At 37.1% G+C, this 25,092-nt stretch overlaps 3 protein-coding genes and 1 non-coding gene across 4 annotated transcripts in view; 2 read left to right on the top strand and 2 right to left on the bottom strand.

Annotated features, from left to right (window-relative positions):
* The first annotated feature begins 3,575 nt into the window (after window positions 1-3,575).
* LOC128681508 (uncharacterized) lies at window positions 3,576-7,656 on the top strand. Its single transcript, XM_053765456.2, has one exon. The coding sequence runs from the start codon at window positions 3,799-3,801 to the stop codon at window positions 5,005-5,007; it is 1,209 nt and encodes a 402-aa protein (XP_053621431.1). The 5' UTR covers window positions 3,576-3,798; the 3' UTR covers window positions 5,008-7,656.
* Window positions 7,657-13,180: 5,524 nt separating this feature from the next.
* Window positions 13,181-20,670, bottom strand: Cdk4 (Cyclin-dependent kinase 4). The gene is made up of 7 exons (XM_053765595.2): window positions 20,362-20,670; window positions 19,536-19,704; window positions 18,730-18,871; window positions 17,542-17,709; window positions 16,480-16,640; window positions 16,086-16,221; window positions 13,181-14,206 (listed from the first exon to the last, which is right to left on the bottom strand). The coding sequence occupies exons 1-7, from the start codon at window positions 20,468-20,470 to the stop codon at window positions 14,120-14,122; spliced, it is 972 nt and encodes a 323-aa protein (XP_053621570.1). The 5' UTR covers window positions 20,471-20,670; the 3' UTR covers window positions 13,181-14,119.
* Window positions 20,671-21,511: 841 nt separating this feature from the next.
* TRNAP-CGG (transfer RNA proline (anticodon CGG)) lies at window positions 21,512-21,583 on the bottom strand. Its single transcript has one exon. It is a non-coding gene; the product is annotated as a tRNA-Pro (tRNA).
* A 328-nt stretch (window positions 21,584-21,911) lies between these two features.
* Window positions 21,912-25,092, top strand: part of pwn (pawn) — a 38,551-nt gene continuing 35,370 nt past the window's right edge. Inside the window, exon 1 of the mRNA XM_053765268.2 lies at window positions 21,912-22,188. The gene's annotated coding sequence lies outside the window, so the exon portion shown is untranslated. The remainder of the gene's footprint in view (window positions 22,189-25,092) is intronic.

Raw genomic sequence — 25,092 nt, 5'->3', positions numbered from 1 at the left:
GTTGTTTATCAGCTGTAAAAATATTGTCTACGCGCATGCGCTGTGACGTCGAGCTCGCGCATGCGCGATGTTTCTTTTCTTTAAAAACAAATTCTGGCATCCGCCATTTTTTACTCTGTTGTTACTTTTAAATGTATTGCTCGTGATTTACCAGCCCTAAATAAACAATCTTTGTCAAATAACGAGTATAATTATTTATAATATATATACATATATATGTAGCGACGTATTAGATCCGTGAGAAGATACGAGATGGTCCTATTTTAGGGCGGGAATCACACGTTTCAATGAAATTTTGTAGGTAGTAGTTTTTAGGTGATTGAATAACAAACACATTTAAGACACTTTATTTTATTATTGATTACCTATATGAAATTTGGTAGAATATAACCTGGAATAACACATAGGGTACTTTTTGTCCAGAAATTCTCATGGGAGCGAAGCCCCGGGGCGAAGCTAGTAATTTATATGTCAAATCCTGATGTTTCAGTTACATCTCAACACTCGTGATATAAATATATACCTATAAATAGATGTGAATTGATTGTCCTTATTAAACATGTCATTGTCTGAATTGAAATTCGTCCGTTAGCTATCAACGTTCGCTTTGATAACCCCATTTTGGGGTCAACGTTATAACGGTCTTCTTTCGGCTATTAAGGAACCAGACAAGGTATGTCAATAATAGCCTTGGGTACATGATAAGGTCAGAAAATTGTAACAAAATATGTTCAATTTGTAACATATTTTTGCCCTCGTTACACATTAACTCCCGCACGAAATCTCAGGGACAGGGGTCTCTGAAAATCAGCGTTGTCTCCAAAAAAAAAACAATGACTGAGGTAAAACTGAAGTTGAGACATTCCCTTGTCATTTTATTATTACCAAGTATGTCTCTTAAACTAAAATAATATTATAATAAACTATGTCATACAAAGTTTGGCAATCAAGTGATTTTTTAATTAAACATAACTAAACATATTCGAAATCAATTGTTATAATTCAAATACTGTAACAATGCAGCTGGCAATTACTAGTATTATACGAAAATTTTAATTTGGTTGAAAAGTCCATTTAATTTATTTTATGGCTGAGGCCTCCCCCACTACCACGCCGGAATCTGTCACAAATTATCCCGCCATCTTGTTCGCGGTCTACCTCGACGCCTGCGCCCTTCGGGAACCCAATTTGTGGTGATCTGTGCCCGTCTCTCTGGCGGCGTTCGGCAAACATTGAGCGTTGCTGTCTTGCTGTTTTGCACGTAAATCTGTGTTTCGAACCCTATCAATTCTGCGAACACTTAATAAAGAAATTATAAAATGATAACAGTTAATTAAATCATCATACACTAAGAGCCATGTCCCGCAATTGCTCAGACCAGTCGTTTTAAATGATTTCTTTTTTTTTTTTTTATCTTAATTTATTTTGGGGCTTTTGTCTTTAAGACATGTCAGTCCATCGAATCAAAAGTTTTGTGTCCGTGATCGCGCAATTTTAAATGATTTATAATATTGTTCTTCATAGTCGTCATGGCCGAGGGTCGTGGTTATTATGTGGTATGAAAAACACACAACAACTTTCTTGGCATTATTTATGGAGTGGTTTGCCATTGCCTTCTCCATTTCACAAGTTAATAAAAATCAACCAGTGTGCAGGTTCCCTTCATCGGTAGCAAGTGGACGATGAAAACTACTATACATGAGTCAGATTGGTATACAAACTCATGTGGCACGAGTAGGATTCGGACCTGAGACCTTTCGATCCACAGGCGGGCGTCTTAACCATTACACCACCGCTTATAAAAATAAAAAGGGTGCACGTTTAATACCTGTCGTTGAATATATAAATGACGTAATTTTCAATGCCATATGTAATCACTTTTAAGTGAACACAGCCTCTCTAGTCAGCATCTCACAAGACAAATTCTCATCACTGACCAAGGTTAAATACTTCTCACGTTTTTTTTGTTAATTGAGATTCACAATGTAGGTAAATTACTCACTTTATGTAATTTTTGCCTAGCTATAAAATTTTAGTAACCTTTTGGTAACAATCTAATGGTCGCATTGGACAAAAAAATTTAATCGACCGAAGCGAGCGAGGTCTACAAGTCAACTTGCTATGTAGGTATGTTTGTAACGCGATAACTCTCGAACCGTTATGCGTTAGTCTGATTTTGATGAAATTTGAAAGGTATGTAGGATCCTGTGTAGATTTTTTTTAAGTTCGTCGGGCATCAAAATCGGTTAAGTCGTTTTAGAAATATTCACATTTTTGTAAAAAAAAATATCTCGGTCCGCATCCAATTCGGATCGCGCGTTGATGAGCTACGGTGCCACGTACACAGACACACTTAGCGGTCTAACTTACAACGCCAATCTTTTTGCGTCGGGGGTTAAAAATGAGTACAGTTGTCGCAAACGCAACCTATTGTTCATTGTAACATTAAGACAATAAGTGTGCCTACAGGCAGAATACTTAATTGACAATGAATGATTCATTCATGAGAATTTACCATGCTTCGGGGTGGAGATATGCCAGTAGTTTGTAGCTTTTTGAGAAATACTATAGGTACATAGTATTTCTCAAAAAGCTACAAACTATATATTATATAATTTAAAACTTGATGTGAAAAAGTGCTTGCGAAGGTCTAATTTCGGAATTTTTACAAAAAAGACTTTATTAAGCTTTTAAGATATTTTTTTTTAATAAAATTAATCGTAAACATTATTTTAAGCGAAACAAGCTTTTATTGTTTTAGAGCCCTCTTCAATATGTGACAAAAAATCATATCCGTGTCCGTTTAGGAGTTCCCTCGTCGGAAGCCGATACTGGGTGCGCACAGTCAAGTTTTGCTCATCACACTAATGCATTTTCACTCAAAATTTGTTTTCAATTTAGGTTCCTTTTAAAAATTACAATTAAAATTATGTACCTACCGCACAAAAATAACAATAAAAAATATATAAATTACTCGTGGGAATTTCGGGATAAAAAATACCATGTGTTATTCCAGGTTATACTCTACCTGTGTACAAAATTTCATAACAATCAAGTAAGTACCTAGATTTTGCGTGAAAGAGAAACAAACATACACACATAAATCCTCACAAACTTTCGCATTTATAATGTTAGTAAGTAGGTATAAAGCTTAAGCTTTGTAAATTGGTAAATGTAGATATACATTTACCAATTTACAAAGCTCCTAAAATTGTTTTATGACAAACATCAATTCTCATCAAACATTGCATTATATCCTACCTACATTGTTAGTTTTATTATACCTACTTAGTAGTCAGGTATAGATAATACAAAATATAACTATGTTTTAGTAAAATCTTAGACAATCTGTGTTTCGAGGACTTTTTGCAAATCCACAAAAACAGTTGATTGAATAGCTAGACGTTAACCGTTAGTACCATAATAGCCTAAACTCAGGTCACAACTAGCAGTAGCCATTATTAAAATTAAACACAGCAAAATCATCTGCAACGTTATGGTAATAAGATGCAAAATGCCATGAAATAGTTCAGTGTTATGTTAGCAGCGCAATCCGCCCGCAACCCGCAACCGTCAACTTCACTCAGTACAATTTTGACAAGCACCGTGAGCGCGCGTGTACGCGCTTAAATACTACATATTTTTAAAAATAACGATTCAAAATTACGCGAGTGTTAAACAATAATGTGAACAAATTAACAGTTTTTTTTTCACCTCAAATGAACAGTTCAGTGCGGTTTATTTGTGAAATAAGCCAAGGACGCAATTAACCGTCAAATTTGCTTATAATCATAAACAATGGAAGACGTGTACACAATTAAAGTGAAAACTAAACCTGATACGAGGAATTTATATCCTTCTGAGAGGAGGTATTCAGCTTCAACGGTTTCAGGTCTAGCCTGGGTCCACATAGCACTATCAGCCACATCATTTTTATTAGCATGCCTTGCTTTAGTTAGTCCTGTATCTAATCCAACATATAAAGAAGAAAGCGTGAATTTAACGCTAAATAACGTAGAAAACGACAATTCAACAGATTTAATCGACGATAAGGAAAGTAATAACTATATTTTAGTGCTTGCACCCGGGTTGATAACAATTTTTGGATTGTGTGCAGGCATAGCTGCGATTTTAGCCTCCGTACGATGGTATATTGACCGTAATATAACATGGCTGTTTGTCGCATCAATAATATCAACTCTTATATCATTTTCGTCGTTCGTTATGATCGTCACATGGTTTGTTACGAGTACACACGGGGACATAACCGAGTTCTACAAAGATCAAGTGCCGTTTAAAGACTTTGTTGTTATAAAACACAGCGATGTTATTGAAAAGAACAGCTCTCATATGATCGTGGCGTTAAATTCGACTGAGAACGAGGAAGATTCTTCACATCTGTTTACAAAACACGTACTCTCTATAAATATTTTGATAGCGGCATTCCTCGAATTACTTTGGTCGATACTAAGCATAAAAATATCATACAAAGGCATGAGAAATAATTACAAAGATGACAATAACACAAGAAGAGGCAATTGTATATCCGTTGTGACGACAATCAAAGGGAACGATCCGAAAAATATGCCCAGAAACCCAAAAATCAACACAAAACCAGACTTAATCGAACATTATCCGAGTAAGAAGATAAAACGGATATTTTTAGCGCAAAATGACGACGGTTTTTACTTAAAAAATGAAAATAATAAGAAGCAAAACACAGACACAAGTTCCGAATTCTATAAAGAGCGGATGATGAATTTTTTGAATCGATGCGCGTCTATGGAAATGTCGAATACAGAAATGAGGACTCCCAGCGTCCAATCGGAAGCCATTTTGAATCCAATACCGGAAATAACTATAGAAAAGCCGTATAATGAAACAGAAGGCGTGAGTTGGGGAGACACGCCTGACCATACAATTTACAACCAGAACAATATTAATTTTGAGAAAATCTTCAAGTTTGCCAAGAGCGTAACACCAGAGACAAGTGAAAATCAAGAGTGATTAGTTTTTTTAAAATTTGCATTGTTTAGTGAGTGGATAGCGCGCGAATCAATCAACCCTTGACAGAAATGTGCATTGTTTATTTGTGTGTGTATGGTTCTCAATATGGACTAATTAAGATATCTAGATTATAAACAATTTTGGTGGAGATTATTTCAAAAATTAATTTTTGTTAGACGAGATGCAACAGACATAGGTACCTATAAGTAATTATACCTATTTTAAATTAATGAAGTGTTACTAATCTCAATGTGTTGAATAGAAAATATACTTCGTATTTGCCTTGAGATATTCTTTTAAATATTCAAACCTGGTGCATCATAAGGTTTCATTAATATTGCGAATTTTCGTGGCAATTAATGATTTATACCTATTAAGTATTGATTAGATATAATCAATTTACTGTTAAATTTTATTTAAGTTACATTATACATATAACCGAATATCGTAGAAGTAATAGTAGTATTTCTTTTCGTTATGAATCCATAGACAAAAACGAAAAAATAACAGATCCGAATTAAATACCTAGGTAGCTTTAAAGCCGGTAGTGGGAGTGTACTAAAAAAGGAAAAACGTTTACTAAAGTTATAGTGTACACCTTATAATATCAATCTTTCCTTATTTTCGAGTGTGTTAATTGCTAACACTAGTGTCAGTTTTTGTACAAGTCGCCTAAAGGCATCTGACATGACTTTTACGACTACCCACCGCGTCTAGTGGCAAGTAATCGCATAATATCAATAAAATCATGCCAATGGAGAATCTAGTTTTAAGTCTCTGACGCGATATTCTGCGAAAGGGCGTTTTGCGACTGAGCCCCGTAATGCGTGGGTCGACTGACCTAATACAAGCTTTCATTTAACTTACAATGTATGTATGTATGTATGTATACCCCTATGACTCGGGTGGAATCCCGCGACTAAGTTTAAAGCAGATATCTTCAACCGATTGAGCTAAATTTTTGTACACACTTTTAGTTTGTATGTCAATAATGCGCATTATTATGATAGTCATGACCAGAAGATGCACCCATGAACGGCTCCGAACATGGGAACTCCTCAACGGGTTTACCGCATGGACATCACTGACAAAATTATTGCTTGTGTTAAAAATGTCATTTTTGCCAATAAATATATTTTCTGGTTGGGGACGCAAGCGCCAGCAGCCAGGGGCCAGGGGTATTATAGAAATAAGTACGCCTTGAAAGAAATTAATCAAAATACCTATACAGAGCGTTTTCACCAATTTCACTTTAATTAATTCGACCTTTTTGCTTAACTTTATTGTTTGGCCGTGTACCAATAAATTGTTTCAGACGTTGCGCAAAATCGTTACGTTTCAATCAAGCCAAGATCATATTGTAAACTGGTTTAGTTTTTGCTTTTTACCGGTGTTAGCACGCGACACGGGTTAAGGTTAGTCACAGTTTTATATATATTTTTGGTACCTAAATATTGAGATTTTAGTAAAGAACTAAATATATCTACTATGTATTTTCTTCATAATCGTATTACACAGCTGAGGGTCGTGGTCATTACGTGGAATGAAACACACACAACAACTTTCTTGTCATTATTAATGGAGTGGTTTGCCATTGCCTTCTCCATTTCACACACAAGTTAATAATCAACCAGTGTGCAGGTTTCCTCACGATGTTTTCCTTCACCGGAAGCAAGTGGTGGTCGATGATAACTACTATACATGAGTCAGATTGGTATACAAACTCATGTGGCACTAGGAGGATTCGAACCTGAGACCTTTCGATCCACAGGCGGGCGTCTTAACCATTACACCACCAGCGCTTCTATGTACACTTATGTATACTCCTGGGATATTTGACGTTTTTAAAGCTTTTATCTAATTTGCAATATAACTATGAAGCTTGCAACTTACAACAACACGCGACACAGGTTAGTCACAGTTTTAAAATGTATTTTTTGGTAAAAATGTAGATTCCGGTAAAGAACTATATCTATATATTGTACCTATATAGGGAACTCCAGGGATTTTAAAAGTTTTTGTTAACCGTGCTATGTAACTATGTCCCTATGTCTCGAGTGGAATCTTGCAAGTCAAACTTGAAGCAGATATCTTAAACCAATTAAGCTGGAATTTTGTAGTCACGTTTAGTTTGGAATACAATGCTTTATTATGATGAACATAACCTGATGGTGCATCCAAGAACGGTTCCAGGCGTGGGAACTCCTCAACGGTTTAACGTACGGACATCATTGTTTTGTCACACATTGAAAATAACATCTCACTGACGACAATAAAAGCTTGGGTCAGAAATGATATTTTTGTAAAAAACTTATTATATAACAAGTGAAGGTCCAATATAACGTTACCTATTCATGTAAGTGCCTTATATACTACATGTTGCCCGGGGCTTCGCTCCCGTGAGAATTCTGAGAAAAAAATATAGCCCATAGAGCAATCTTGGATAATGTACCTTCCTAATGGTGAAAGAATTTTTGAAATCCATTCGGTAGTTTCGGAGATTACCCGCCTCAAACATACAAACTCACAAACGCTTACCTCTTTATAATAATAGTATACATTAAATTAGCTAAGTATCTACTTAATTTATTTGTCAAGTTCATAGACTGGTTAACTTATATAAGTGAAATTAAATTATATCGATAATCACTTTTGGCGTTTTGTTTTTACTCTGCAATTTACACGAAAAAGAAATTTGGCTTTAAAATTAAAAAAAAAAATGCAATCTGGTACCTCATCATCAATTAATTTAAGAACTTTGTTCTTGTCGGTGGAGCGTTTTCCATCTAATTCTGTCCTCGGCCACCGATGTCACCTCCCTACACGACACGAGCTCCGCCTTCTCTTTTATTTCATCCAGGAATGCCCTTCTCGGCTTTCCTTTTCCTCTTCTTGCTTCGAGTTTTCCTTCAATCAGATATTTCATAAAGTTGTCGTGTCGTATAAGGTGGCCAAACATCTTTCCCCTTCTTGTCTCTATTGCTTTCAATAACGTAAAATAATCGATTAGGTACCAACCTACTCTGTAACTGTCTGAAATGTATAAATGTATTCACATAATGAAAGTCGATAATCAAATGTCGTTTTAATTGAACAATTTTATTTATAGTACATACGCAAGAAGATAATATGGTGACTTGGGAGTCTAGCTACATTTTTGTGCCCTTTGCTGTTGAGACGATGGGCCCGTGGGCCGGTCCTGAGGCAAAATCCTTTTTGTCTGAGATTTCAGCGCGTCTCCGTGAGGTAAAGGGCGGGCAGTTACTTTGCACAGAGGATTGCCATATAGCGGTTCACAGGGGTAATGCTGCCAGCGTTCTTGGAACCCTTCCAAGCGGCGACGAGCTGGAATCTCTCTATTATTTATAATTGTAAATTTTGTAAAAAAAAAATATATAATTTTTTAATGTTTTATAAAAATAAATATGATTTAAGTACTTACCTAACATAGTTAATACGTAATGTATACGAAAATCATGGTTGTTTCAAATACACGTTACGCGGGCGAAGCCGCGGGCAAAGGCTAGTTTACAAAACAAATAGACACAGAACCACAGATATAAAAACTGAGAAAATTTGTTTTTTTTTTTTGCAACCTTCATTAAAATTATTAGAAGGATATGCATCTTTTAGTCCCAATTAGTTCATGAATTTATTGTAGGTACCTATGTACTTATAAACAGTTATTAGAACTGGTTTGGTTACATAAGCTGGGTACAGTCTACTGCAGATAAGACCCTATTTTAGTTGCACACTAGCGCCGCCATTACGTCATTATTAATTTATTAGTTTTGGCCGCGCTTCGCTCGCTTTAATTTCGTGTGTCCCGCTCATAGCTTATCATTGTTAATATCTCTGGTTCTAAGCAACGTATCGCGATGAAACCTATACCAGATTTTAATTTATACTATCCCCAATACAGCTGTGAAAGCCGCATCAAATTCCATCCAGTTATTTTCGCGTGATGCGCGAACAAATACTATAATATAGCAATATGTACCTTGCATCGAAATGTTTGTTACAAACACAAAGTTGTTTGTGAAGTGGAGGAGAAAAGTAAGAAAACTGATTCTGGGCTCCAACGCTAACTGCTGCGGAGGAAACGGGACAACGCTTAAGGGTACGCAGAGCGTTTCGACAGCTGCGGCTGCGCTGTCATTACAATGGTTCAAATTTTAACAAAGACAAGAATTACTTTTACTATCTGACTTTAAAATCATTAATCGGTACTCTGATAATGTAAATTTTATGAATGATTCATTTTTGGAAATGATTTCTTCCTCAGGAAAATTGACGGATCGTAATGATAGCGCGGCTGCAGCGGTCGATACGCTCTGAGTATTACCTTGGATGCTGACCACAGATCATTTAGCTGTACAGAATCAATGATTCGCGTGAATTTGCTATTAAATTTGGTTGTAGACTGTACTTGTACCTGTTTTTGCAGGTACCGGCGTCAGGGTCGGGCGCGGTTGGCAACCACCCAGGGCGTTGGATGTAAAAGGGCGCCACAGGCTTTTAGAAACGATCGCGCTGTATACGACCGGAAAATTATCGGTATAATAGAAATAGAATGAGAATAGAAATAAGTTTATTAAAAAACTACAGACACACACATAATAACCAAAAAAGAAAATTAAGATTTAAAAAAAAACCTGGGTAAATACAAAAAGTGATTATGGGTGTGTGTGCTGCAGTAATCTAAACAGGCCACAACTCAGTGATGTTATTACTCTAGGAGCAATACACTGATTTTCAGTTGGAGACTTTACTACTAAGTAGGTACTTACTAAAAGTAGTATCTACCGGTATTGTGATACGGTATATTATAACATCATATTTATTTCGGAATAACGATTTTATTTAGCAATTTGGACTAGTGTACTAAGAGTTCCGTACAAATTTGTATGTCTGTACTTAGCAAAGAATGAACAGCGACTCTTTGCTCTTCTTCCTTTAATTGCTAGGGTTTTCGCGTTATTTGCGAGGGCTAGCCGCAGTAGCCGCACTTCAAGTACTTCAATGTCCCATGGCAATGCACGATTATGGTATGCGTGACATGAAGGTGCACCCAGGATCGGCTCCCGACGAGAGAACTCCTCAACGTTTTACTGCTCGTGCATGATTTTTTGTCACGTATCATAAAAGCGGACACAGTTCGCTGAATTGAAGGATGGTTCCACAGTGCCGTTTTACGACACGACTGAAATACAGAAGAACTGTAGAGAAGTAGGTAGGGACCTGACACTTGACCCTAATGCCTAGAAGTAGGGGGCGCCTTAGATATCACGCCCCGGGGGCGCGTGCAATACTAGAACCGGATTGTTTTTGCGTTATGCTTAGTTATATAGGATGTAAGAATGTCTAGACTCCAGGCTGGTTCGACCGGTTAGCCACCTACCTAAGTTTTAGCACTCCGAAAGTACAACAAAATATCCATTTTACGTTGAGGTGATTGAAATCCCAACTAATATTATAAATGCGAAAGTTTGTTACTTCTTCACGCATCTACTGGAGCGATTATTATGAAATTTGCTACCTATACGGGTAGATATTCACCTGGAATAACACATAGGGTACATTTTATCACGAAATTCCCGCGGGAGCGAAGCCCCGAGGCGCATTTAGTAGAAATATATATTTGACGACGCGTCACCACGCCCGTCCGCTATCTGTAGCTCCTGGGTTCGATTCCCAGCGCGGGTAAATATTTGTATTTGAGATTCTGGGTGTGTATTTTTTGTGTTTGTCCATCGGATCCGCGATATATAAGCTTATTGGTTAGTGCGGGCCGTTGAGTGGTGCTTTTTAATGTTTATTATTTAGTGCCATCCACCATATCCAATCAGATCTTGAAAACCAGCGTTATTTAAACTTGTCTCGTGACTATCAGCTCCACAATGTTGCCGAACTCTGACACATGCCGACGCGAATGCGTGAACGCTGCGTATATTTACTATGAGTGTCGTAAGTCATGTCAGATGCCTTTAGGCGACTTGAACAAAATCTGACACCAGTGTTAGCAATAACACACTCGATATGATGATGATGGATGTATTAGGAATATACGACTGCCGTGTCTGTCATAACTATTTCATATATCCCGCGAAATCTAGTTTCGAGTTATCGTAAGTAACTTTTAAATAAATAAATATTAGGTTTCAAATCACACAGATTGAGCGAGCTCCAAGGTAAGTTCGAGACTTGTGTTATGAGATACTAACTCAACGATACTATATTTTATAACAAATACATATATAAAGGTAAACATCCAAGACCCGGGCCAATCAGAAAAAGATCATTTTCCGTCATGACCCGACCGGGGATTGAACCTCTCGGTTCAGAGGTCGTCGAAGTAAAGTAAAAAATAATTTTTAGTAAGAAATAAGTGAGTATATAAGGTTTATAAGAAGAATGCAAGTAAATTATGCATATGTATATGTATATCCTTGTACTACACGTTTATTACGGGCATAAACCTAAAAAGGGAGAAGGCTGAGGTCATATCGTAAGTATCTAAAATGGACTTTATCATACTAATATTATTGCGAAAGATTGTTAGGCTGCATGTGCGTATGTATGTTTGTTACTCTTTCACGCAGAATCTACTGGACGGATTGTTACGAAATTTGGTACGCGGGTAGAATATAACCTGGAATAACTCATAGGGTACTTTTTATCCCGAAACTCCCACGGGAGCGAAGCCCCGGGCGCAGATAGTATTACAAATGCGAAAGTAAGTTTGTTACCTCTTCACGCTCTATCTACTCAACCAATCTTCTTGAAATTTTGCATACATGTAGTTTGAAGTACGGAGAAGGGCATAGGATACTTTTCATCCCGGAAAAATAACTGTTCCCGGGAAATTTCCGCGGGCAAAATCTAATTAGATATAAAAAGGAGATTTGTAATCTATCTATATTGCTCCGATACAATCTTAGTCCGATCTGCATAATGACTCTGTGTAGACAGGCGAAACGGTTGCGTGTAGTTTATTGTCGAGCTTTCTCCTTCATTCTCGGGTTTTTGTTTACATTGATTCTCACAATAATTCATTTATTTAAATTAGTAGTCATTTTTATTTATTTGGATGATTAAAAAGCTGGATAAACCAATTACAGATCCTTGCAATTAATAACAGAGTAAATAAAAACAAACTCGTTTCTCACATATATTTTTGTTTAAGTTGTGTTTTACATCGATATATATTTATATATTTTATTAGCACTCAGATCACAATCATAACCTGTTTTGATATACTTTTGACTATGTACATTACGTACTTTTATATATTATTAGAAAAAAATATGTAAGAAACAATAATGGTAAGCCGATCTGGCATGATAGGGACCAACACTGTTCAAATGAGTTTCTTTCGGCATTTCTTCTCAGCAGTGGGCGTTCCGAAATGCCAGTAGATTGTAGCTTGTGAGAAATTACTATTTAATATAAAAATTGACGTGAAAAAATGCCAGTGACGACCTCGGTGGCGCAGTGGTAAAGTGCTTGCCTCTGAACCGAGAGGTCCCGGGTTCGATCCCCGGTCGGGTCATGATGGAAAATGATCTTTTTCTGATTGGCCCGGGTCTTTGATGTTTATCTATATATGAATTTGTTATAAAATATAGTATCGTTGAGTTAGTATCCCATAACACAAGACTCGAACTTACTTTGGGGCTAGCTCAATCTGTGTGATTTGTCCTAATATATATTTCTATTTCAGTGAGAAGTTCTAATTTCTTAATGATTTGAATTTGAATTCAAAAAAAGTAAGATATACTCGACGTCGACGTTGCTGGCATAATCTCATTAGCTAGAAAAGATCTGACGGTTTTCAAACGCCTGAACGAACATACATTTTGCAGACATAGCTAGGGACACTCTCGATTAAATTCTCTTACAGATAAAAGAAAGGAGATCAAAATCGGTTGAGCCGTTTGGCTGTTACGATGCCGCGGACAAACATACAGATACACAGACATGATAAAATTTTTAAAAAAAAGCAACTTCTGTTGTAGTTTTTGAGATATTTGGGGAGTGATTTAATATGTAATTCATATCGTCGGCATAAGTTTGTGTACATAAATAAAAATATGCTGTTTTTTTGTTACGAAAGGAGTCGCGGGCAACGGATACTTGGTTATTTAATAAGAAGAAAAACAAGATAATTTAGTGAATATTGTATATTTCCATCATACAAAAATACTTAATTTTTACACAATAACATTGAAAAAATACTTAATAAACCGTACAAAAATATATGTAGGTACTTATCATTAATATCTAATAACAATCACGAAACAGTGTGTGTACTTAATTAATTATAAAAATAATTTGTTGATAATAATCAACAATATTCAACAACGCCATCTATTGCTTATATATTGAACTTATGAGACACTAGTGTTAGTTCAGAAAGACTTGGATAGATGGCAGTATAATGAGATACGAACTTGCATTTTTTGTTACAACAAAACGATTATTCAATTTGAAGACACTAGAAAGGCACTAAGACTATGAGAGCCATGCCCCATTGCTCAGTAGTCGCGGTTCCGTTGTTTTCTTCAGGTTTTAACATTGACATGTGTTGACGTACGTAGAATTTTCATGCAATACCTGCGTTGTCTCTCGACGAACGCCAACGTGACGGGGCGCAACGGAGCAATGGGACATGACTCTTACTTAACCTATAAAGATGGGTGGCATTTAGGAACATATGTACTAGCCTATTTTAATCACAAAAGATCAGATTTACCAGAATTAATGACGGAGCACTTTGTAACTCTTTTTATGTTCTATGAATTTTGTCGAATCTCCATACAATTTCTGCGTTGTGTGTCGACGGACGCCAAAACGACGGAGCGCGACTGAGCAATGGGGCATGGCTCTTCCTCGACATCGTTCGGGTGAAACCATAATAAATTACTAAAACACTGGAATCACTCTTAACTATTAAAAAAGCCGCAACAAAATTCGTTGCGTAATTTTAAAGATCTGACGTGACTTTGATTTATAGTATTTAATGAAGCTTGTCCGCCCGCGGTAGCATCATATTAATTACATATTGAGAATCTCTGAGCTTAACTTAATCCCAACAGTGGGCGCCGTGGGCTTACGTCAACGGCTCGTCGGTGAAGTATGGGTGTTCGAGGCAATCTAACGCGGTGAGTCGTTTGGTCGGGTCGAATATTAACATGCCCTGAGGAGAAAACACATAATCACACCATGTTACATAAAAAAAATCTATATTTTTCATAGTCGTATTCCTCATGGCTGAGGGTCGTGGTCATTACGTGGAATTAAACACACACAACAACTTTCCTGGCATTAGTAATGGAGTGGTTTGCCATTGCCTTCTCCATTTCACACACAAGTTAATAATCAACCGGTGTGCAGGTTTCCGCACGATGTTTCCCTTCACCAGAAGCAAGTGATGGTTAAAACTATTATACATGAGTCAGATTGTTATACTACAAACTCATGTGGCACGAGTAGGATTCGAACCTGAAACCTTTCGATCCACAGGCAGGCGTCTTAACCATTACACCACCACCGCTTCTCTAGGTGGACTTAAGACCTAAAAGACTTAAATTGTTAGATGGACAACAAATTCTACTAATATTATAAATGCGAAAGTTTGTGAGGATGTATGTTTGTTACTCATTCACGTGAAATCTACTGGACGGATTGTTATGAAATTTGGTACACGGGTAGAATATAACCTGGAACAACACATAGGGTACTAGGAGCGAAGCCCCGGGTCGCAGCTAGTATTATAAATGCGAGAGTAATTTTGTTTGTTAGTTTTGTTACCCCTCCACGCTCTATCTACTCGACCAATCTTCTTGTAATTTTGCATATATGTATTTTGAAGTGCGGAGGACATAGGGAATACCTTTCATCACGGAAAATTTATGCAGGCGAATCCGCGGGCAAAATCTAGTTAGTAGTAAATAAAAATGAAATAAATTTAAGTTTGCGTATTAGGCCAGTTGGATAAATTATCCTATTGAAGTCCTACCAAAGATTTTTCTATTACTGGCTGGCTTTATTTGTTGCATTAGAGACTGTGACGCCGCGAAACCCGGGGACAACGTAAAGAATATTACAATTTTTAAGACTCGGCTGTGTTGCAATTGGTGACATCAATTACAATCCTGCTAGGGAATGCTATTTGATATAAATAAATATATTAGAAATCACACAGAGTGAGCTAGCCCCAAAGTAAGTTCAAGACTTGTGTTATGGGATACTAACTCAACGATACTATATTTTATAACAAATACATATATAGATAAACATCCAAGACCCGGGCCAATCAGAAAAAGATCATTTTCCATCATGACCCGACCGGGGATCGAACCCGGGACCTCTCGGTTCAGAGGCAAGCACTTTACCACTGCGCCGCCGAGGTCTTCAAATACCTCCATTCATCTTCACACAAATCATAATCAAAATGGCGGCAAAAAACCTCCACTTTGACGTGAAAGAAGATCAAACAAACATGTTCACATTTGTAAGTAAATATTACAAATTGTATTTGTAAAAAATGTAAATATTACAAAAACGGCAAAAAAATTATTGGCACATCCTACATACCTTTTAAATTTCATCAAAGTCGGACCAACGGTAACGGAAAGTTACCGCGTTACAATACAAATATGTATTTTTGCCCCAAGGCGAATTGGTAGAGTCGAGTATGGAAATATTAATTCTCAAAATTACCTACGAGTAACTATATATATTATAATCAGCACTCGGATCACAATCATAACCTGTTTTGATATACCTTTTGACTATGTACATTATGTACTTTTATATATTATTAGAAAGAAAAAAAAAACATTGTAAGAAACAATAATGGTAAGCCGATCTGGCATGATAGGGACCAACACTGTTCAAATGAGTTTCTTTCGGCATTTCTTCTCAGCAGTGGTCGTTCCGAAATGCCAGTAGTTTGTAGCTTGTGAGAAATAACTATAAATATTGACGAGAAAAAGTGCCTGTGAAGGTCTAATTTCTGAATAAATGATTTGAATTTGAATTTTATAAAAAAACTGTAGTGTAAATAAACTTACCCGTATAAGTTCCAATGCGTGTGGGTGTATGTTAGGGAATATATCGGCAAAATCAGTTGGAGGATAGTCCGGGAAGCTGTCCGGCATCACTGACGCCGCGTCCGGCCACTCGCGGCGGGACGGACGTCCAATTAGTCTGAACAATAAAAAAAAACTTGCTTATTCAAGCCCAATATTTGGTTTGTGGTCGTTGCCTGATGTATACATCATGTCTACATAAGTTCTATAGTTATATCGCAATTTTGGTCTAAGAAACCAGTAGACCCAAATCAGTCACTACTGTCAATTCTAAGCCGTAATAAGTTTGTGGTCGTTGCTCATCTAACAAAACATTTCTACTACCATTTTTATAGTTATACTAACAACATCGCCTAAGAAACCAGTACACACAAACCTGAATATGCAGTGAAGTTGATCGGAATCCGATGTTCCCGGCAGCAATGGAGATCTGGTGTGAAGTTGGGCGAGTACACAGCCGCACGACCAAACGTCCACCGCTGTGTTGTATGATACACCGAGAAGGACTTCCGGTGGGCGATACCATAGTGTTACCACCTGAAACGAGAGTTAATCTGGTTCTGAACTGAATTCGAATCCTATATCTTATTAACCTTTAACTTGCAATATATAAATGGACAGTTAAAGTAAAAACGTTTGTTCAGAAGCTTGCTTATGCCCGCGGCTACGCCCGCGTAAATTTCCCACGCGAACGATTATTTTCCGGGATAAAAGGTACCCTTCTGTATACTTTACATGTATGCAAAATTTCAATAAGATGATTGGATAGAGCGTGAAGAGGTAACAAACAAACATACTTTTTCATCCTAACTAATATTATAAATGTGAAACTAAGTTTGTTCAACTAAGTGTGATCAATTTTCTTGAAATTATGCATACATGTTCTATATTCTTTTCATCCCGAAAACTGTCCCGTGCGAAATACGCGTGGGCGGAGCCGCAGGCGAAGGCTAGTTTACAATAATAGCTAGGATTAGACCTTCATAGGCACTTCACGTCATTACGTTAGACGCACTCGCTGGCTGACCCATGCGTCAACTCGTGAACGGGTGCTGCCAGAGGGAAATGGTCATCTAATTTCTCATATATTTTTGTGTAATTAATTGTGTTTCACATCATATATATTTTTTATCAGCACTCGGTTCACAATCATAACCTGTTTTGATATAATTTTGACTATGTACATTATGTACTTTTATATATTATTAGAAAAAAAAATGTATAAAACAATAATGGTAAGCCCTTCTGGCATGATAGGGACCAACACTGTTCAAATGAGTTTCTTTCGACATTTCTTCTCAGCAGTGGTCGTTCCGAAATGCCAGTAGTTTGTAGCTTGTGAAAAAGTGCCTGTGAAGGTCTGATTTCTGTATAAATTATTTGAATTTGAATTTCACGAGGAGAGACAGAAAAACAGAAGAAAAAAAACACTTCTTACCACACTGGTCAACTTCATTTCAGTATCGTAAGTCTTGGCCAGTCCGAAGTCGGCCAGTTTGACTCGGCCGGAGGCGGTCACCAGCAGGTTGTGGGGCTTCAGGTCGCGGTGCACGATGCGGTGCGCGTGCAGGAAGTCGATGCCCGACAGGATATCGTGCGACATGCACTGGGAGACATCATATTTTGCTTAATTTTAGGCTTGCATCCTTCTTTACATATAATTAAACAAAGTCCTCTAACGCGTCTGTATGTTCGCGATGAACTCAAAAACTACTGCATGGATTTTCATGCGGTTTTCACCAATATATAGTGTGGTTCCTGAGGAAGGTTTAGGGGTGTAATTTATTATGTTTTTGCCCGAGCGAGGGCCGCTGGTAAATAGATAAATCGCAAATCGCAATTAATGTGAAACTAAACATATTCCATACAAAATTGTTGCCATACTTCAGCATTTTACGTCAAAAAAGTGACAGCTACGAAGTAACTGGCGTATACAGATAATAGGCAATACAGATAATAGACATATACAGATAATATTTGCGTTTAGGTACATTTATTAAATTGTACCTTATGGGGTGTGGTTCCGCATTAGAATGTGACCACTATATCCTCCCGTGGATATTGTACAAGGGGACTAAGCCTCAGCAGCTGATAGGCTACAATAGCATTTCCAAGGGTTGACGTCAGGACACACACAACTTTCTTGGCACTATTAATGGAGTGGTTTGCTATTGCCTTCTCCATTTCAAACACAAGTTAATAATCAACAAGTGTGTAAGTTTCCTTCACCGGAAGCAAGTGGTGGTCGATGAAAACTACTATACACGAGTCAGATTGGTATATAAACTCAAGTGGCACGAGTAGGATTCGAACCTGGGACCTTTTGATCCACAGGCATCCTAACCATTACACAACCACCGCTACTATACATCAATAGCTGTTGCCCGCGCCTTCGCACGTGTTACTTTTCCACGGGAACAATTATTTTTCCGGGATGAAAGTGCCCTATGTCCTTCTCAACACTTCAAACTACATGTATGCAAAATTTCAAGAAGATTGGTCGAGTAGATAGAGCGTGAAGAGGTGACACACTAACTTCATCTCAGTTTACAATGTCAGTTAGGAGATATCCTTAGATATGTAAAGATTCACAGTATTATGTATCACCACATATGTGTATACTCACTCGTATCCTGTTCTCAGAGAGTGGTCCGGGCGCCCTCTTCAAATACGACTCCAGGTCTTGCTCCACGTGCTCAAACACCAGGTACAGAAGCAGCTGCTGGTCACGCTCCACCGAGGGGGCGCCGTGGCAGACGTCCAGCAGTCTGAGAAAAATAAATATTTCTCTCTTCCATCTTACTTCCTCAGCCCTTGAGCGTCGGAGCCCAGGGTCGGCTATTGGCATCTCCGGTTGTCAGATCACTCGCACGCATATCATCCTTGATGACATCAAGCCAGCATAGCAAGACAGCTAATAAATAAACATTTGTTTGTTTATAACATCCTTCTGGGGCCATGTGGTCCTACTTCCTTTGACCAACAGATCAGACAAAATAAACTTCTTTCCTTTTGGTTTTATCAACTCATCAACTAATAAGACTATCTTTATTATACAAAGAGCACAAGTTAAAAACACATACAATACATAACATAAGACAATAAATACAAACATACATAAGACAATAAACATTTTGTGTTTATTGTCTCATCCCATGGCGGACTTATCCCGTGAAGGGATCTCTTCCATTCAACAATCGATAGTTTGAGAGGACTGGCTGTTTACCCTAGTTCCAACCTCGGCAAAACAAAAAAAAAATGGAAATAAATCTCTCTTATCTGACCATATTCCCGGATACTTCTACAGCATAGGGTTTGCTTTCCAACTTTTTTGTCTACACTTTGCACTAGATTTCATTGTCCCAATATGTATAATCTATTAGCGAAACCTGGACGGACCGCTACTTCAAAAATAAAACATTTAAAACCCACCTGACAATATTAGGGTGCCTATAAGCCTCGAGCTGTCTCAATAAAGCAATTTCTCTGAGTGTGGACAGCGGTATTCCGTCTTCTGTTATGGCTACTTTCACCTTCTTCATAGCTACGACTTGCCCGCCGTTGTGAAGGTCCCTCGCTTTGTAGACCGTGCCGTATGCACCTAAAATAATATAGGAAGTATTAATTATTCTTTCTTTCAGTGTAATGTACCCAAAGTGTTAAAATTGAAACAGCGATGACGGACTTGTCCCATGGAGGGATCTCTTCCGGGCAAGCAGTAAGAAAGACATGTTTGTTTGTAATAATTTTGCACGAAAATAAATACATCAATTAAAATTAATACAACATGTAATGACAAGGGCGGACTTATCCCATGTGGGATCTTTTAATCAACCAGCAATAGGTTTAAAGGACATGAAGGCATAGTACAAATACTACTTTTTATTCTGCTCTAAAGCTAAGCCAATTATTAGTCAGGTTAATCCTTACATATTATAAGTTCTCTGCCGCGTTAGTCTGTTAGTCTGTACGTTCGCGAGACAGACCATTTTAAATGGTCTGTGGTTCGCTATAAACTCAAAAAATCAAAAATTTCTGCACGGATTTTCATGCGGTTTTCACCAATGGATGTGGTTCTTGAGGAAGGTTCAGGTGTACAATTTATTATGTATTTACCCGAGCAAAGCCGGGACGGGATGCTAGTACTACATAAAATTTGAAATTTTCCATCGTAAATAGCATGTGTTAGTAAATATTTAAATCACCCGCGAAAATAACAGGGTTATAATACCGGCACATGGGCGAAATAGGAGCTTACCGGTGCCAATAACATTGAGTTCTTCATATTTCTTCGGGTTCTGGAACAGGGAGCTCACATCTGAAGCTATAGACGACGGACTATGAGAAATGTCCCGAGAACTAGACATTTTTGCCACTTTTTTTAATCTTTTTCACTGTATTTGCTAATTTACAAGCATTATTTGCTTCAAAACTTAAAGGGTATAGCAAAAATTACGTTTAATTAGGAGTAAATAGCAGTTATTAAAATAAAATCGTAACAAAACAAATACAAAACACGAGAAAGCGTCTTTTTTTACTTCACGTCCTACACTAGTGTTGTGCAAACAAATACATGCCGCTTGGGCTTGGGATTCTGGAGTGTTTTGTGTGGCTTGGTTGGGCAGCCAGGCAGAATATGCAATATCATAATGAAATCATAATTGAAAGTACTTAATGAGCTACTTTAATAATTGATTCAAAGTGATAAAAAATATTGAAATTTATTAATATGCTTGCTTTTATAAGTGAGCATAGTTATTTAATTTTATTGTATTATATATATATATATATATATATATATACATATATTCAATAAATAATATCGAACATAAGTATATCACGGACATAAACATGGAGTATTCTTAAATAATTACCTATTATTTATTATTCCGTAGACAATTACTGGGTGTCTTGAAACAAAAAGTATTGGAAGCGTATCGGAAACAGGTACATCACTATTCTAATGTCAATGAACTTTCCAAGCGGCAGATGTCAAGTAACAGCTGTTTGTGTTTGTTGTTCAGTGAAACGAATCACCGGTAACTATTTTAGATTTTATTAAATATATAAAAATACATATTTGCACTTTTCCGAAAAAACTAACAAATCTTCTGAGAAGAGAAGTATTTCAAAATAAAAAAATATAAACAACGCCATTTACGCCACCTAATGAATTTAGGAAGTACTACATTTTTGTTCGTAGTTACGCCATCTGGTTGCAGAATAGCTAGTAAAAATGAACAATGAACAAGCATGGAAAAAGTCAAGAAAAAAAATATGGAAATAGGCTATGAGGCATACCCTAGGCACAATAAATAAATGTATAAAAATACTTCTAAAAAAATGTATAATAAACCAAAATAATAAAAAAACCTTCTCACAAGCTGAACAAAAAGTAGCAATGCTACGGGCTCGTCCGGGATTTGAACCCGGGACCTCTCGCACCCGAAGCGAGAATCATACCCCTAGACCAACGAGCCATATTTTGCAATGGTGAATTTAGTGATTGGATGACACTATTGATGATGTCACACCTACTTTTATAAAGTTATTTTTTGTAAATTTAAATCCGATTTTTAGATTATAATTTTGTTTTATTTCTATTCCAAACAACAAAATGTCCAAATCTTACAAAGTTGAGATTGTCCAAACACTTCGATAGAACTCCTCAGGCGTTTTAGAAAGTTGACGCGCGAAAGGAGAAAAAAATTACCGCTACATGACACCCTATATCTGTCCCGCTTTGTCGTATTGAATTCGTATGCGCTGTCCCTTTCACCCACAGCTCCGGTTGTAACATTTTGTGAACGAATCGTCAGTCGGTGAAAATACTATACGGAAGAGCGTGTGTTAGCCATTTTGAAAAATCAAATTGAAACTTTTATTTATTTCTAAAGTATCACAAACTGTTTAAACGTCAAATATTTAACACAGAAACTCTTATTTATTATTTGACAGTGCATGTGTTTTTTGTATATGTGTGACGTTATAGTAAGTGTATGTTGGAAATGTGAAAGTTTTTGTAAATTGTGACCAATTTTTTTGCATTCTACTTTCTTACCAGCTGTTTGTATCAACGGACGCTGTAAGTATTTACATTATTTATCAACTAACTAATTGTTAAATTGGCGGTACTTTTTGTTAAATGAAGCTTTTCTTTCTAGTTAGAATCTTACAAGCCAAATATTATGCAGATACCTTTTTAATTGTATTTTAGCCGAAATATTCTTTACATACACTTATGCAGTAGTGACATACACATAACCCTATTGTTATTTTAGACCAATAGGGTTTATGGGTTACAGAATTCACAGACATATTTCATACTAGCTGCGCCCCGGGGTTTCGCTCCCGTGGAGGTTCCAGGTTATTTTCTACCCGTGTTCCAAATTTTATAACAATCGGTCCAGTAGATAATGGGTGAAGAGGTAACAAAATTACTTTCTCATTCATAATCCTAGCTGCGACCTGGGGCTTCGCTCTCGTGGGAATTCCGGGATAAAAAGTACCCTATGTGTTATTCCAGGTTATATTCTACCCGCGTACCAAATTTCATAACAATCCGTCCAGTAGATTTTGCGTGAAAGAGTAACAAACATACACACATACATCCTCACAAACTTTCGCATTTATAATAGTTACCTACGGATTATTAGATAGATAGATTATCTAGTAGGGTAGAATTAGGTAGTTGGGATTTACAGGAAATAGGTAGGAAGTCACATAAAAATGATTCCATTGCTTGACCGGAATTGAGAGTCTCGTACATAAAAAAAGAAGTGATTTTTTTATTGATACATGTTGGAATAATAGCCAGGTAGGTATAGGTACCTATAGGCCATAGCACGAGTCTAACATTTGCATATATTTTTTGTATAGTTACCCTATAACCGCTTCAGTAATAACAGCTAGGTAGTACCTATTGGGATCAAAATATTTCTTTTTCTTCATGTTTCATTTTATGACCTCGGTGGCGCAGTGGTAAAGTTCTTGCCACTGAACCGAGAGGTCCCGGGTTCGATCCCCGGTCGGGTCATGATTGAAAATGATATTTTTCTGATTGGCCCGGGTCTTGGATGTTTATCTATATATGTATATGTTATAAAATATAGTATCGTTGAGTTAGTATCCCATAACACAAGTCTCGAACTTACTTTGGGGCTAGCTCAATCTGTGTGATTTGTCCTAATACCTATATTTTTATTTATTATTATTTATGCTTGTTAAATTTGACTGGACGTAAGCCGCTAAAGTTAGATTTTAAGCTCTAGACGTAGGTACCCACGTAAAATCTTTGTTTATGAATTTCTTATTTTGCCAAACTGTCGCCAAACTCAGACACATGCCAACGCGAATGCTTGAACGTTTCGTATACCTAGTTAGTACCTACGAATCACTAGAGATTTACACTTTCAAACTTTACAATCAGTTAGGTATTCCTAAATGTTTACTCGATTTGATTTTGACATATGTATCCTCACTAATTGGGCAGGTCTTGTTGAAAGCGTTGATTGGTCGAACAAGCGTTGTCTCCGGCACAGATTAAATAATACCCCAGTAACTCGGGGGTTGACTCGCGCCAGATCTTATCTAACCGGAATGTTTTTCAGTACCTATCTTCAGTTGATGTCGTAGCTAAATGTTATTTGTCTGTTATTTGTACATGGTCCACTTGCAACCACCCATATGTGTGGTGCCGTGAATGCAACGGTACTAGGTATTTAATATGTACCAAGTGAAGCATTACCACTAGACTTCTGAGTGTGGTGTTAAATTGTCTTAATATGTAGCTACCGATACTAACTTAAAATTTGTTCTCAACATAATATTACTAATCAATTATACTGTAGTATGATCACTGTGCCACAATAAACCTTTACAGGAACGGTACTCCAGGTTCCCAAGATACAGGGTTTCCCTAGGTTGGGAGTCGATGTTTTTATTGACTGTGTACATTTTTTTTTGTCTAATAAACGCATTTTATTGTTTCCCAGAGCATTTCGACCGCCGCGCTGTCATTAAAAATTTTCAACGAAGACAAGAATTAGTTGTATTCATTGAATTAGTAGGTAGGTACCTACTCCGTACGATGTAGGTACTTACTGAATCCATAGTTTTATTATCGCACTTTTAAATAATTAATCTGTACTGTGCTAGTGTCAATTTTATGAATGATTGATTTTGTAAATGATTGTTTCCTCAAGAAAATTGACAGATCGTAATTACGAGACACACCTTTGCTTTCTCACCATTCAAACTAATATAAATCTCACATTTTAAGCTTTAAATAGGTAGGAAGAGGTGGTAGTCGAGTGGTTAAGACCGTCCGCCTAAGATCGAAGTGCAGACGCAACGGAGCAATGGGGCATGGCTCTGAGTTGTTTACAAAAATGTAATTTTTGCCATAAGTTATTGTCGTCACAGAGAACTTGTTGCATTTAACGCCTGGCAAAAATCCTGTCCGTGTTGTGAATCGCTGAGGAGTTCCCTCGTTGATAATCGATCCTGGGTACACGATCACGATCATGCAATAATGTACCTATTGTCATCCGAACTAAACGCGTGTACAAAATTACACCGACTTGCAAGATTCCACCCGAAGCATTTAACTTCATTACATAAAAGCTTGTATTGGGTGGTTCGCAGAGCGATATACACTTTAAAAATTTTAACAAAGACAAGATTTTACTATATGACTTTACATTAATTACTCTGTACTGTGGTAATGTCAATTTTATTTATGAATGATTGATTTTGGAAATGATTACTTCCTCAAGAAAATTGACGGATTGTAATGCCCGCTGAATGAATGAACGCTCTGCGAACCACCCATAACGTGGCCTATACGTCTACTTATAAGTACTATTATTATAAAGAGGTAAGTAAGCGTTTGTGAGTTTGTATGTTTGAGGAGGGTAATCTCCGAAACTACTAAAACATTTCTCACCACTAGAAAGGTACCTACAATATCTACGATTGCTATAGGCTA

This window comes from Plodia interpunctella, chromosome 27, assembly GCF_027563975.2.
Source record: "Plodia interpunctella isolate USDA-ARS_2022_Savannah chromosome 27, ilPloInte3.2, whole genome shotgun sequence".
Classification (NCBI taxonomy): Eukaryota; Metazoa; Arthropoda; class Insecta; order Lepidoptera; family Pyralidae; genus Plodia; species Plodia interpunctella.
The sequence above is the reverse complement of the archived record's forward strand: the minus strand, read 5'-3'. Positions and strand labels throughout refer to the sequence as shown.